This window comes from Pteropus vampyrus, unplaced genomic scaffold (genome assembly GCF_000151845.1).
Source record: "Pteropus vampyrus isolate Shadow unplaced genomic scaffold, Pvam_2.0 Scaffold12, whole genome shotgun sequence".
NCBI classification, from domain to species: domain Eukaryota; kingdom Metazoa; phylum Chordata; class Mammalia; order Chiroptera; family Pteropodidae; genus Pteropus; species Pteropus vampyrus.
Window position 1 is genome coordinate 12,404,283 of NW_011888793.1, and position 16,123 is coordinate 12,420,405.

The 16,123-nt window shown below is 36.1% G+C and overlaps 1 protein-coding gene across 1 annotated transcript in view; it reads left to right on the plus strand.

The window, feature by feature from the left end:
* Positions 1–5,122: 5,122 nt before the first annotated feature.
* SEC62 (SEC62 homolog, preprotein translocation factor) overlaps positions 5,123–16,123 on the plus strand; it is a 28,619-nt gene continuing 17,618 nt past the window's right edge. The window contains exons 1-3 of the mRNA XM_011380194.2: positions 5,123–5,279; positions 13,580–13,688; positions 14,721–14,826. Coding sequence (XP_011378496.1) covers positions 5,244–5,279; positions 13,580–13,688; positions 14,721–14,826 — 251 coding nt within the window. The 5' untranslated portion in view covers positions 5,123–5,243. The remainder of the gene's footprint in view (positions 5,280–13,579; positions 13,689–14,720; positions 14,827–16,123) is intronic.

Sequence of the window (16,123 nt, forward strand, 5' to 3'; positions counted from 1 at the left end):
AAGTAGGAAAATAAGCCACAGGAAGCAGAACACCTCACATGTCACACAGGAACATAAAATGCTATATTTTAATAATTTTTACATAGATATATAAGAAAAAAATAATTGAATAATTAGTAGCTTTAATTTGTTGGTAGATCCATAATTACCACAGCCTCCACCAAATTATTTAGATAATTACCTAAAAGTTAAAATATCTACTCCATAAGATATACTGGCCTGTTGTTCTTTTTACTTTGAGAAGAGCTGTCTGAAAATTATCTGAGGCCAATATAAGAAGAAAAAGTACCAAGAGTTTTCTCCCCATCTCCACGCAAGGTCCAGGTCTGGAAGGCCTGATTTTCTTGGTCCTCTTGACTTCGGTTCTGTGAATTCTGTGACAATGAAGCCCTGTTCTTTACTCTTGTCATCCTTCTTTTCTCTTTCCATCTTCATAGATGTAAGATTTGCACAGAAAACAAGTTCTAGGTATATTAATAACCTGTGAGGTTTAGCTGCCTTTCCTTGTCCTGAAGTTTTTAATGTGGCTTTGCTAGGTTAGCAGTAGGTTGAGAGGGTGGATCCTCACGTGTCTCTACTCTCAAGAAAGACAACACTGATAGCTAGAGTCTCTCTTTTTGCACAAGAAAGTGCTTCCTCAACCAAATCTAGGGAAGCCTCTTATTAAATTGGTTTCCTTTAACTTCCATAGAGAACTTTATAGATAATAGGGACCTTGGGATCTAATGAAGACATCCTAACAATTTGTCTGCCTTATAAGTATATTCTCTCATTCACTAAACTCCAGAGGATAAGGACCATGTCATCGTCATCACTCATTATTCCTTCCATTAACATCCATGCACTCTGAGCCAGATATTGAGAACAGTAGAATAAGACATGTAACTGACCTTGAAAGAGTCACAGTCTGGTAGAAAGAAAAACATCATGTTACAATGTAAATTATATATACTATAGCCATGATTGTACAAAATGTTGTAGGAACCCAGAAAAAAGAACACTCTACTGAAGACAGAATTCAGGGAAGTTTTCATTGCAGATGTGACATGTTACCCGACCCTTAAAGGATATGCCAAGTGGGAAGGGGAAGGAAAAAATAGGAAATATGTGAGTGTGAAAGTGCATGTGGAGGGATGGGGGAGAGGGGGATAAGTATGATCTCATAGTGCTAAAGATGAAGCAAGAAAGGTAGGCATGAACCAGGTGATTCTAAAGAAGAAGATATGATTCCATATGGTCAAGTGGCATATAATAGAGGATGGAAAGCTAAAGTCTTCATTTCTCAGACTCCCTTGCAACTGAAGTTCTGGTTTTAATTCAATGCACTGGTAGGACATCAGGAGAACAAAAGTGATGATGAGGCTATCTTCTTGTTGCTGCTGGCTTTTATTCTGCTAGCAAGCAAGGTCATGGAGACACAGTCTTGATTGTAGTATCAAGATAAGAGGCAATTGTAGCAGGGCTGGCAACAACTTCTGATCTTAGCTTTCTGACAGCTGGATCACAGCTTTCCTAGTAGTTTCTTGAACTCAGTGTTGCTATTGTGGACTCTTAACTCACGAAAGGTAGCAATATCCCTGACTGGTCGGTTCTACAGGGTTCTGACAGTCATTCACACAGGTCCACACTTAAGCTTGCTCCTCCAATCTTTCAACAATATTGGAAACATCTAATTTCCCTAATTAAGTTCCCTCTTTATTAAAACACCTAGATTTGTTTCTCTTTTTTGCACTAAACCCTAATTAATAGAGCAAAGATAAGGAGATCATGAGTATCCCATATGTGAATTAAGATGATATTACTGTTTCTGTTTGAAATGACAAAACAATTACCATTTCAGTTAAAAAGACAAAGTGACTTTTAAATATGTTCTAATATTAACATGTTAAAATTTATGTATTATACTTTGTCAAAACAAAATATGTATGCTTATTTTTCAACGATACATACTCATTGTCTTTATGCTATGTCTTAAGTGGAAGTCTAAAGAATTAACTCGTTTTAAAATATTAAATCAATTTTCAAATAAAGTTAGGCTTATTGCATTTTATTTTATACTAATTATATTTATATTAAATTCATTTTTCTTTGTGATAACAGCATAAAGTCACTGATGTTATTAACTCACATATTTTAAAATGTTAGTATGAAAACCATGCCCAGAAAAGGCCTGGCCATCATTTGCTATACTTCCCTATAACTTTTTTGTTTTCAATTTAGTCATCCATATATGTTTAACATATAAAATGGATCCAGACAAAGTGTTATTAAAACAGAAAACTGAATGTATCCATCTCCATTTTACATAAGTCCGATAAATGGAAATACATTTCTGTATACTATTCCCTTCCACTTACTGGGACAGTAGGCCCCAGGAAACTGAATTTTTTACATCAAGTCCTCACCTATTCATCAGTCCCCCAGAGAGAGGATTCAGATTGGAGAACCCTTTGTTTAACAAAGCATGTTAAAGAGGTTTTACATATACATGCCTAAAGGAATCCATAAAGAATGAAGACCTCCATTTCTCTACTGTACAGCAATTCTGAGTTTCAGAGGCAGTCCTAGAGAGAAGAAGTGACAGAGCCCAGAGGTAGAGAGAAGTTTTGCTTTGACAAAAGAAAGGAAGAGAAGCATTGCTCCTCATTTGGGAAAGAAATAAAAGTCAAATGATAGGAGTGAGATTGCAAATTCAAAGGGAAATCAGAGCAAGAGGTGGCTATCAAAACTCCCCACTATCATCATATATAAATGGGATGCCAGGTAGAGTGTTTGAACTATTTTAATATAAATATTACATGGAAGAAAGATCCCGAAATTTTACACTTAGGTGAAAACATTAGCCATGCTTCATGCTGCAGTACACAACTGGGGAGTATTGGTGGATGAGAACAGTGGTTAAACAAAGGAATGGAAGGTGGTCTAGAGTGTAGAGAGGGTAGAGTTGGGGAGAATGATTGGAGGCTCTTGCAATGATAGTTCAGGTAGGTAATGATAAAGACCTGATCAAAGCAATGGTAGTAGGAATGAGGAAGGGAAGAATTTCAAACATCTCAGTTATAGAATCAATAGAATTGATGACTAACTGGCAGAGAGGCATGACTGAGATACTTCCAAAGTTTCTAATCATGAGTAACAGAGTGAACAGTGATGCAGTTATAAGTTTAAAAATACGGTAAATAGGGCAGGTTTCATGGGGGAAATGGTGATTTCTAGTTGGATATTCAGGAGATATTCAGAAGACAACTGGAAATAAACATTTATGCAGTATTTTGGAATTGCGTTATTAACATGTATGAGAATCTCCAGAATGCATAGAGAAAGGAGAAGGGAAGAAGCTGAGCATGGAAGCATGGAAGCATGGTAGCCAGGAACATTTAAGAGCTAGGTAAAGAGAGGGGAGCCAAAGAGAAAGTAGAAGGAAGAATCTGATATCATAAATGCCAAGGAAAAAGAATAAGTCAAGAAGTGAATGGTCAATATTGTCAAATGCTTATTAAGATGTTAATTAAAAAGAAGTCATTGGATTTGGCGTGGATTATTATGGATGGTGGAGGTAGAAACCAAATGGTTGTACTCTAAGAAGTGAGTGTCAGTGAGGACATGGGGATAGAAAATTAAGGATTTTCTGAAGAAGGCAAAGGTGGTAGGTAAGGCAGTAGCTTGAGGAGTCATTGTCCACAAAGGATTTTTGTTCCTCATTATAGTCTGAGCCTAGCATTTTGCATCTAGTAGGGACTCAATAAAATGCAATTTTTTTCATTTATAAACCAGCTCTCCTAAGAAAAGAATCCAGTGTCCCCAAAAAAAAAAAGAAAAAAAAAAACCAACAATTTGAAAGGGGAAAAGGAACGAAAGAAAAAAAAGAAATTTCATATTCTATGTTATGTTTGGGGTTAATTGGTAAGAATCATAACTTATTTCTCACCCCGCTCCCTGACCTCACACACCAATTGTAGAATATAGAGGGGAAGGGAACTGGCTTGCTGATCATGTCCCCTGAATGCAGAATTGCATGGTTCGAAAATGAACTTCAGCTACTTACTTTATAAAAGATTAGGCATTAAGATCCCATGATTTGCCCTAATTACACGTTCAGTTTTTATTAGATTACATATATGAGAAACTTGACATTTAATGATATAATGCTTGCAACATTAAGTGAAAAAAAGTTACCATATTACATGTACAGTATGATTGCAAATTTGAGGGAAGGGGAAAATATGTAAATACAAATACACAAAGTAGGAATAAATACTAAAGGAAAATTAAAATGGTAACAGATGTCTGGGCAGTAGAATTAGGTATTTTTATTTTCTTGATCTTACTTTTCTGTATTTTCCCAATTTTCTACAATTAAAAATGCTTTGAAATCTCTGTAAAGTCATAGAACTTCTATCTAAACACTTACTAGCATGTTAAACCCATTCTCTTTGGTCTAGGTGACTCTCAAATAACAATAGTTCTAAGTCACCAGACATGAACTACCCTGCAGTCTTCTTCATTCTTAACTACTTAGTCTCTTTCTTTCTTACTTGTAATTCCCTGGGTTCTAACTCCTGGATTCAAAGGTAAGTTTTCAGAAGCAAAATGGAAAATGAAATAGAAAATCCAAAGTTTGTTTCAGATGAGCCCTACCACTCCGCATATTGTATGGAAAAAGATAATAGGCTTAGGTCTGGACTCAGCCATCTACCAGACACGGAGCATTAGATAAATCAGTTCCTATCGCTGCCGCCGGATTTTCCCATCTTTAAAATGGGATTTGTAGAATTTACACCTGGGGCATGTGCGGGGCAGGGCCACAGTGACAGATATTTAGGAATCCCGTAGCTCTTGGTAAATCGCTCTGTGAAAGGCTCCACGCCAAACATACTGACTCGGGAGGGGGTGGGGCCCGGGAATCTGTATTTTAGTAGCTTCTCAGGTGATTCAGATGCTCAGTCAGGTTTGACAACCAAGGACTGTTTCCAACCTTCCGGTTGTCTGGTCCACCTCTCAACTTCCTTCTGGTCCCAGCGATTTCCAGTTCCCGCAACAAAAAGAGCCGAGGCAGGAGTAGAGAAGAGGGAACAGGCGCCGCCAAGGCCCGCCGGGCCCAGGGTACCAGCCTCTCGCCCTCCTCCCCACTAGCAGGGTGCCAGCCGACGGGTTACATAACGGGCCCCCGCGGAGCGCTCTCGCGAGGTTTCCACCTCCCCCTCCTCGCTCCACGTCAAAGGAAACCGGGCGGAGCGGCCAACATGGCGGAACGCAGGCGACACAAGAAGCGGATTCAGGTAGCCAAGTCGAGTCCTGGGGTACAGGCTTCAGGGCGCTCGGAAGTGAGAGAAGTGGGGAAAGCCCTCAGGAAGGGCGAGCGAAACCGACGGCGAGGTGGGGTGGGGTTCCGTCGCGAGGCCGCCGGCTGCGGGCTGCGTCGTTGTGCAGGGGCCTGAGAGAGGGCGGTGGTGGCGACGGCGGAGACTGTGGCCGAGGTGCTGGGACAGCGGCGGAAAGCAGGAGGCGCCGCGCTGGGAATCGGCAGCGTAGGGTTCCTGTGGCTGCGCCGGCCCGGTCCTGCGCTGGGTGCCCAGCCTCCTCCCAGCGCTGACGCTGACCCTCTCCAAGCTCGTTTCTCTTCTTCACCCCATCCTCTTGCCTTAGCTCCCTCAAAATTAAGGCCATAGTAATTAGGGTAGAAGGAGGAGGACTGATCTAAAGCAGCCGGCAATCTGTGCGCAACAGAAGGACCGTAAAAGGGCGAGTAATATAGGTTTGGTCAGCTGGCTTGGGGGCCCAGGCGGCGATCTGCCTATCCATTTGTTCAGTTGCATGTACCCTCCTTTCTTCTCCATGTTATTAAGTTAATAGTCCAGTTGAAGCTCTCGGCTTTCTTTCAGGCGACACAGTGTAAAATAAACACAGCTCGGTTCATACTGCAACGAGCTGGTCGCGCCCAGAAACCTTTCCCTGTGTGTCATCCTCATAACCTACATAACATCCCTCCCTCATTCCATATGCGTGTCATCTGTGCATTTCATCCCTGCAATTTTCCCCTTGTTGTTCTTGCTCTTTACCAAGAGGATTAAATATGTGGAACATCTTAGGCTCAGGATGTCCGTTTCTCATCAGCTCATGTTCCTAGAAACCTTCGTATGTCATCATAAATTGATAGCATGTTGTAAATTGTTAACATACTAACCAGAAATTGTTACAGTCATTATTGTCTTTTTGTTCCTTATATTTCATTGTTTAGAATGACTGTCTTACGTTTTATTCCTCCATTAAAAAAAAAATCTATCACTTAATCAGTTTACACCACAGATGGTTTGAGCTAGGCAAGTTAAAATTCTCCAGAAAACTTTGAAATCCTAGGAAAAAAGATGCCAGTAAATTTGGATTTTTGGAATTGGGCAAATGTAAAGTAGTTTGGAACAGCATGCAGAACAGGATCATAAAGAGACATTTCCTTGAGTTCAGACAGGCCATAAAACCAAGACTTAAGGTTATTACGGAAGAAATTTCTAATTATACTATTCTTAGTCTTTCAAAATTTAGTATTATTGGTCAGGTATAAATAATATATAAGACTTTCATCAGAATTTGTATTGAATTTGTCAAATATTACTTACCGGACTCCTTATATTTACGTATACATTACACTTATGCGTTTTAAACGAACACTTTTTACCATTCCAGCTGTTATTTAATATTGTTGTAAAGGTGATCCTAATTCACTTTTTGAATAGCTGCTCTATTTCAATTGTGATTTTATATTAAATGGAAAAGTAGATTAAGAAGCTTTATAGTAGCGGTGGTGGCTGGGAGTTAAAACTTGAGCCAGACTGCCTGTTTGTACTTGTTTCACTGTTAACTGTGTAACTTTGGGCAAGTTACTTAACTTTTTACCTCAATTTCTAAATCTGTAAAAAAGGAATATTTACCTTTAAAAAAAATAAAAAGGAACCTCATAGGATTGTAGGGTTGTTGCGAAAAAATGCATTAAAAGGGTGCTTGGCATTTGACTCCTTTTTCCCCCTCCCCAAGGATGAAGGATTTATGATGATTTGTTTTGTTTTTCGTTAAGCATTCTGATATGCTGAAGAAAGATTAACAGCTGTCTATTCAGTAAATAAACTATTATGTTGTGAGTTCCATAAAATATAGCTTATTTACTTAACTTTTGTTTATTTGAAGATCAGAAAAGTATGTGAGGATCTGATTGTTGAAAATCAGCTTGGCATACTGCTAAATCAAACTAAATAACATTTATTTTCCCATCCTCAAAGTTTTCTACATAGCTGTGCTAGAATGCTGTGAAGCTCTTGGGAGTGCTACTTGGAGTACTACTATGCTATTTTAACAAATTAATAAAAATATACAATAGCTTATACAATTCCTTGTCCCCCATCCAGAGACTCAGAAACTCTATAATATTAGCATCACTTTAGACAAAAAGATCAAATGTGATGATAAAGTGTAGAGTTTCAGTTACAGAAAAGATTCTGTTGTAAGACTTTTGGCCAAAAAGGTCTGTAATATCAACTGAGTTTCCTGTTGTTTGTTACTTGATGTTTTCTGTTCAGGAAAGATTTTTATGTTTAATGGATTGAGTGACCTTCAATTATAATTTGTACCTTGGGGGAAGTGATTGATATAGACAAGTTCAGGGTTTAAGAAAGTAGCTAACTCATTTGCTTTTTCTACTATAGCATAATTTCAGATTCTGATGTCCCATCAAAGTTGGAAGCAAGAGGACTATTTTGTCACATTTCCTTCTTGAACTCACTTTACTGGTCACTGCAAACCAGAAGTGAGCTACATGTTCATTGACATCATATTGGGAAATTTTAATGATCAAGATTCTCAAATGAGAGTGATTTCAATCTAAATTAATGAAACATTCAAAAATAATTTAAGAAATGCAATTATGTAAGTTTTTAAGAATGTGTAGTAAGTGCTTATAGATTAACAAGGTGCTGCTTACTAGAAAGGTTGATTTAAAATCCTAGTATCATGAAATTTTAGAGTTGAAAGGATTTTCAAATAGTAAAGTTTGTTTGGAATCCTTTCGCACAAATGCAGGTCTTATATAAAAGCAGAGTGGTGGGTCCAAAGTCCTGTTACTCTGGCACCCCACTACCATCACATCCCCATACCTCATAGTTCTTTAAACTACCTTTAGGACCTTGGTAAAAAAGTATTACTAAGTATAAAACATTGCTGTAAACCATCACCCTCATTTTTCAGATGAACTGAGGTTTAGTGAGGTTATTTATATGAATTGACCCAGGATTATTCATCAGGATAGTAAAACCAGATTTAAACCAAGTTTTTTAATTCCCAGCTAAATGTTTTTTTCCACCTCACCATTGATAACATAAAAATAAATTGTTCTGAAATACTTTAATCCTGAAGTCTTTATATTGTATAACGTAAAGACTTAACATGACTTGTCCCTGCTAAAGAGAGCATCATCCCATTCAGTATTCTGCTTATGTAAGGTATCTAGTTGAGTTTTGAGACATTAAATGGCTTATGAATTCTTAGAACTTCTATAACTTTCATCTCAGTTAATTTTGTTGTACCCATCTGTCCTCCTGGCATTGAAATCCTGACATATCATAGGCCTATATGCTCAACTTCAGAAAAGAGAAAGTTTAGGACTTTACAGTCTGACTCTCTGGGACTTTCTGAAGAAAAGAGAAGGAACCCAAAAGCTAGTCCCAAGTGAAAACTCCCCACTCCTAGGGCAGGGCAGGGCAGGGCAGGGCAGGGCAGGGCAGGGCAGGGCAGGGCAGGGCAGGGCTTGCAATAGGAATAAAGCAGGGGGATATCACAGAAGGGTACTGTCAGAGTTAAGATGTAGAGACTCTTGTAAAACTTTATTAATGTGCTGTGTGTGACTTTAAGCAAATGATATATCTAAGGTTCCTTACGGCTTTCAGGTTTTATTCTGTTAACTATTTGCATTTTCACAAATATTTTATACTGCTTGTATGAAGATACAAATTCAGTTTGTGAACTAACCTTTTTCTTTTTTGTTCAATTTACTCAACAAATCAAATAAATCAAAGCTTATTTCTATTGAATATAGCAATTAAAAAAATTCTTCTAAATCAAAAATTCTGTAAGATTAAATGAAGCCTGTGGCTTACTGACTCTTGATCTAATAATTTTTTCTCAAAAAGGTACTGGCTAAAATAATATATAGTTAGAAATGATAATTCCTATTTTATTACAGTATTTAAGCGTTGGTGTATTCTAAAGTAAAAATCATATTTGTTAAATAATTTTAAAAGAGTGTTCTAACTAAACTTTCAATTTATATAATCTTGGACTGTGAGTTACAGGAGCCAGCATCTTTCGTATTTGGATGCAAAGATGGCAGTCTAGCCTCAATATTGGTTCTTAGCTTCCTCTTTCTAAGCATTTGAGTTCATTCATTGAGCTATATAAAGTTCTCTTCATTTGAGAGTGAATGAGCTGATTTCTCTTTATCAGTGGGTCTTGCTATTCCCAAAAGTCCTTCACTTTTTGTTAGGAGGTTTCTAGAAAAGTTATGAAAATATTCTGAAGATTTGTTCACATCAAAAAGAACAAAAGAGGGGAGATACTATAGTCTAATGTATAAACAAGAAGAGGGTAAGACTTTTATACTCTTCAAGGGAGAGCGCAGCAGGGGAGCAGTGATGGTGAGGAGTCCGTGGCAGGATCTTCTATATAACCAACTTCCCATGGTCATGTTGTCTTGGCTTTCTGGCTGTAAAGCCTCAGCAGATAGCACAAATTCTGTACTTTTCATTAAAGACAGCCTACAACGTCTATAACTTATATGTGGTATAGTGAACATTTATAATATTTCACAAAGGTAAATAAAAACTTTTAAAAGATTTGAATTTCAAGAAGGAGCAAGGAAGGTATCATTGTCCTGATAGAATTCACTACTTTTCCAGTCATACTTTCAAGGGAAGATACTGATAACTTTAAGAAAGTATCAAAGGACAGGTAACTCTGTGTCTAGTTAAGAAAGATTATCTAAGTCCTTGTTTTCTGAGTCTGTTCTGTTCATTGTTACTTATTAATGCCTTTACCAAGGAGGGGAAAGGAATAAAAATAGATTATAGTTGACTCTTGAACTACACAGATTTGAACTCTGTGAGTCCATTTATACACAAATTTTTTTCTGTAAGTATACAGTTGGCACTTGGTATCCCCGGGTTTTGCATCTGCAGATTCAACCAATGGATCTGTGGTTTCAACTGTATGCATTGATGTATGCCATTTTATGTAAGAGACTTGAGCATCTGAGGATTTTGGTATCCATTGGGGGTCCTGGAACCAATCCCCTATGGATACTGAGGGACAACTGTAATTAAATTTGGGGGTGAGTCAAAAGTTATACATGGATTTTCAATTGTGCAGGAAATTGGCACCCCTAACCCTGCATTGTTCAAGGGTCAGCTGTAATTGAGTCTGCTTTGCAGTATAGAAATGAGTTTAGTTAACTTATTTGTTAAAATGAAGTTTTAAAATGTTGTCAGATTCCCTATATGTAATAATAGAATGGACTTTTCAGTTTCTTGCGTAGCCTAGTATCATATTTTGCATGTGATGCTTCTGTCAGCAATCAGATTAATGCATTTATGCCTGTGTTCAAGTAAGTGGTTTAATTGAGTGTTAGCATGAGTGTAGACTTGTCATGCCTAAAGTTTATATGATTGTTTTTTCCCTCAGAATCACCTTCTTTCCAAATTCCTGTTATTGAAAAACTATCCATCCTTTCAGTTGGTCAAATTAGAGATCTGACATCTTTTACTCAGCCATTTCATTCATCCTTTATCATTCAATCCTATCTGTTCTACATTCAAAATATTTGAAATAGCCACAATCCTTTCCATTCCTAGTCCAGTATCACGTCACATCTTACTTGAATACTAACTAGTTCCCCTGCCTTATGCTTTTTATGCTTTTTTTTCCCCAATTCATGCTATACACAGCCACCAAAATAATGTGTCTGTCGTGTTTTCTAATTATGTCCTTCTGTTCAAAAACCACTAATGGTCTTTCTGCTACTTACAGGATAAAGTGGAAATACCTCAGACTGCCTTGAAGACTCTTTAGCCCTATTCTACTTATACATACTTAACCTCACAATGCTTCCTAACTTGTCTGCTGGAACCAAATTTTATGCTCATTTTCAGCCGCAGTGTTTATGCTGTCCATTCAATTTACCCAAACTTGTTCCTCTTCAAAATCCAGTTCCTTCTTCCAAGAGGTCTTTCATAGTTGTTCTCATCCACATTAATAATCCTACTTCTTTGTGTACTCCTAAAATATTTTTTCTACCATTGGTTTTGGAAAGTAACAGTTGCTGTTTGGGGTAATAGGTACCATGCCTCACAAATTTTTGATATTAACTGTAGCACTCAAAGATATAGGGTAAACAGTAAGTATGTATTGGAATGATTTATGCTTATTGAGCCTTCTCAATAAGAAGCACAATTGTTTCTAATCAAGCATAGCCCAGTAACAAGTTATCAGTTAATTAGACATACCTTTAAATTAACAACAAATGTATCAAATGAGAGATAAAATGAGCATATATGGATATGATTATAAAATAGAATTTGTTTCTATAAGCTAATTTTAGTATCTCATTATTTTCAACTATTTATAGTATTTTTTGGCTTTACCACACTATGTAGGATATTATTTACTAATAGAAGAGGCTCCTGGAAATGCACTGTCTTACACAAGCATAATTAAATACTAACATTTAACATATGAAACTAGCACATTAATATATTTTAGTGTGATTTCAAAAATTGAAATATAGAATTTTCACCTTTAGCATGTCAGAAATATGTTTTGTGACTAGGCTCCAAATTAAATCATTATGAGCCTTCTAGATATTAGTAAACTTAGAATGTTATATTTTGAATTCACAGTATTTTAAGATTTTTTTTTCTGTGGTACACATTTTTATATCTAAAACCAAAGGGTTTTTATTCACATAAATACCTGGCTTTTCCTATAGTCTTTATTTGCATTGAATGACTTGGGCTTTTAAATTTTATTAACACAAATAATCCACAAATGGGGTAGGAGCAGAATATAAGAATCATACATGTCATTTGGGTACTGGAAGTAGAGGAGTTGGGAAATGCAAAGGAAGAAATATGAGAAATAGCCACCAGGTGACTCAGCAACCAAAGGACAAGCTTTTACTTCATTACTCCTTTTTAGGATAAAATTAAAGCTAAAACCTTGGTTTGTTGATTGTTCCTTAGTTTCATCAAACATAGCTAAATTCAGTCTTACCTGAATTTGTGAGAAAACTGACTTAAAGACAGATAATTTAGATAGTTTATTTTTTCTATTTCATGTTGGTAGAATGTCTTGCCTGAAACATAGCTATCTCACATTGATTGATCTCAGCATTCTAGAGTCTTGGCAGATAATTCTTTACTATTGTTTAGCTTTTATTCATTTCAGAAACAGACTTTCCTGAAATCAATCACATCTAGATTCCATATTCCTGGAAATATTGCTTGAATGCTCCATGCATCATGCTTAAACATGTAATTAAAGACAGTACTTTTGTTTCAATAGCTTACAGCAATAAGACAACTTCTAAAAGTAGATATACTTTGTATATATAAAATATATACAAACGTAGACTGCCTTCATTTTCTTCAGTATATTGTTTGAGACAATAAGTACACAGGAGGAATTGTCAAATTAAAGAAGTAGTTCAGAATGTAAGAAAATGAAAGGAAGATGGGGAATGATAAACAATGAAGAAAGTAATAGGAAATTTAGAGAAAGAAATGGAAGAAAGAAAAGAGGGAAGAATTAAAGCAGCCTTTCCAAAACTCTTTGTCCACTTCCATAAATAGTTCTTCAAATAAGATTGTAATTTATCTGTCTATTGCATTTTTATTTTTGCTTTACCCCCTACAAGGGAAGAAAGGAAGAAACACAAGGTGAGAAAGTGTCCCAGACAGTATCCGGGATTTGCAACCACAAGGGAAAAGGGAAAGGAGTACAAATCTTCAGGATCTCAGTCCTCAGATAGTTCTTAATGGCTACTACACCAGGACTACTATCTTTGGTTAATTTGAGAACTGCTCCTATGGTGTGTTGTTCATTGTTCAGGGTAGATATCTTTTGCTATTATTTAACATTTATTTAGAGTACCTGTTTCTACTTTGACATTTGGGCACTCACTACTAGCAACCACTTACTCTGTTCAGTTATTGCTTTGTAGCTTATGAAAAGAGACCAGGCAAGAGTGAAGGTGAACTGGTACAATGTAGCTGCCATACTGGAAAAATAACTCAAAATAAATGCCTTGTAGGTGAGGGCAAGAGGCAGACAGATTTTGGCTTTATCAACTTGTATTCAAAATGCATGTAATTTAAAAAATCTCTATCCTATCATTTGTATACATCACCAGGTCTGTTCCAGAGAAGGCCTGAAAGAAAGGCCTGTACTCCACTTAAGAAGATTTGCAGAACAGATCAGTAAATTAAATTTCTTCAGCGTGTGAATTTCTCAAGTAAATGATTACATTAATATTCTTACTTTGCAGGAAGTTGGTGAACCATCTAAAGAAGAGAAGGCTGTAGCCAAGTATCTTCGATTCAACTGTCCAACAAAGTCCACCAATATGATGGGTCACCGGGTTGATTATTTTATTGGTAGGATTATATCAGTAAAATTATGTTAGTGTACATATCTTACGAATATACCTAAATTTGGGATATGTCGTTTTAAAAGTGCTTTCCAAGTGTGATTGGTGAAGTTGAGTGATGAGCATATGGCAATCACTTATCCTATTATTTCCTTTTATTATTGCAATTATGAATAATAAAAAGATAAAAGAAAGTGCTTTATAATAACATTTGTTGGAAATTTTTAAAACAGGATTTATTTTCAGTATTAGTACTACCTTTTGTTCAGATAGTGTATGTACTTAAAGGTAATCTTTTTGTATAACTCTGGAGTATAGTTCAGTGTGAAACAGGTCTGTTGGAACCAATATAGGCACTTTGGATCATCACATAATTCAAACACCCTCATTATAAGCTAATGCCATCTGTAGTGTATCCCCATAGCTTATAAATAGTGGTTGAGTTTTCCTGTCTGATCCATTAAGATTGAATTGACATTACAGAGAAGAAGAAATTGCTTTGTCTTTTCTTTCTTAAGTGTCATGGTTAATGATTTTGATATTCATTAAAAGTTTTGAAAATAGATGTGCTATTCACATCAGAACTAATGTATTTAGTTTTTTCTAGTGACAGCAGTAGATTGTTCAGAGTTTATTCCTCGGTGAGTTATAGTAAAGCATGATAACAGAATTTCTATTACTGTGAGAGAGGAAGGTTTTTGGTTTACTTACCCTAATTTAATTATGATTATTGATAAGAGTGATAGTTACATTTACTTTGAATTTTTGTTTAGAACATTTCCCTATTAATTTATTTTGCTTTTTTTAGTATTTTTGAATATCATTTATTTCCAAGAATTACTTTAAAAAGATGCTTATCGATATGCTTCACAAACTGAGGTTCTGAGGAACTGTTTATCGTGATCATGTCAGACTTAAATTTTCTGTTGAATTTGGTTTTATTTTCTGATGCCAGAATGTTGAAATTTGCCTTATAAAATATTATTTTGATATAAATTTCCTTGTATACTAAATTTAAAATAATAAATTTCTTCTTTAGCTTCAAAAGCAGTGGATTGCCTTTTGGATTCAAAATGGGCAAAGGCCAAGAAAGGAGAGGAAGCTTTATTTACAACAAGGGAGTCTGTGGTTGACTACTGCAACAGGTAGTGTTTATTTCTTAGTGAAGGATAACTAACTAGTAATTTAGTAATATTCTCCATAATCCTGAAGCTCCTTACCCATTTTCATCGTTAAATATAGTAATATTACAACACAGCTGAAACAAAACATGCAAACTGGATCTCTTCAGTACTTCTGCAAATACATTTATTTGGTGTTAGGCTATTGAATTTTTATAATTTTTACAGTCTGTTACAGTGGTCCCAAACCTTTTTGGTACCAGGGACCAGTGCTCTTATGAGAATCTAATGCTTGATAATCTGGGATTGAGCTGAGGTGGTGATGCTAGCTCTGGGGAGCAGTTGCAAATACAAATGAAGCTTTGATCATTTGCCTGCCACTCACCACCTGCTTTGTGGCCCCAGGGGTCGGGGGTTTGGGGACCCCTGGTCTATTACATTTGTACATTTGCCAAGCTGACTAAACTGAAGAGTCAGCAATAAAAGTCATATATCAGCACCTACAGTAAACAAAAGCCTTCTAAAGCAACTGGTTGGGGAGTCTTTTCCAAAACTTTGGCAGGCTTTGGCAGGGATTCCTAATAAATCTGTTGTTCCTGAGTTTGTTGTTCATTCAGTGCCTATACACTGAGCTGTTAGCTGGTACCCTTCTCTATTTTGTGATTGCTAATGTATTCCTTGTAAAATCAAAACAGCTGCAACAACTGCCTTTTCTTGACTCCAAGATGAAGTATAGACAGTTTAGTAACATATCCATGTTTTTCATAATAGGTACTTATGCACGAAAATCACTTTCCTTTTGGAAATAAGTATGCTGATTTTCTTTCCATTTTTTCCTTTGGTTTAAATAAGCATATTTATTAAGATGTTGATAACCAGATTTTGTTTATGTGACACTATAGTTTATAATCAGTGGAAATTTGACATTTTAGAGTATTTTTTATGTTCGGTAGGAAGGTACATATAGCAATTTATTAATATGTTGTTTAATGGCATTTAAAGTATCAGCCACACAAGACCTTTCTTAAAAACCACTATTTCACAACCTTGTTTCTAAAGCTATAAAGTTAAAGAATTATTAAATATTTCTTAATGTTCGTAGTCACCGAAAACTAGAGTCACTAATGGACCTTTCAGAAATGATGAAAAGTTCTTTGTTGGCACAGGGATGAGCTAATAGTTGGTATTTTCCTTTACAGCCATTTGTGCTTTTAGAACTCCAAAGTGCAACTGCCTGCCTTGCATCAAAATAGATTTATTTTTTATATATGATGTAAAAATTAAAATACTCAATAAATGCTAAAACAGAGAAGTTAGGTAA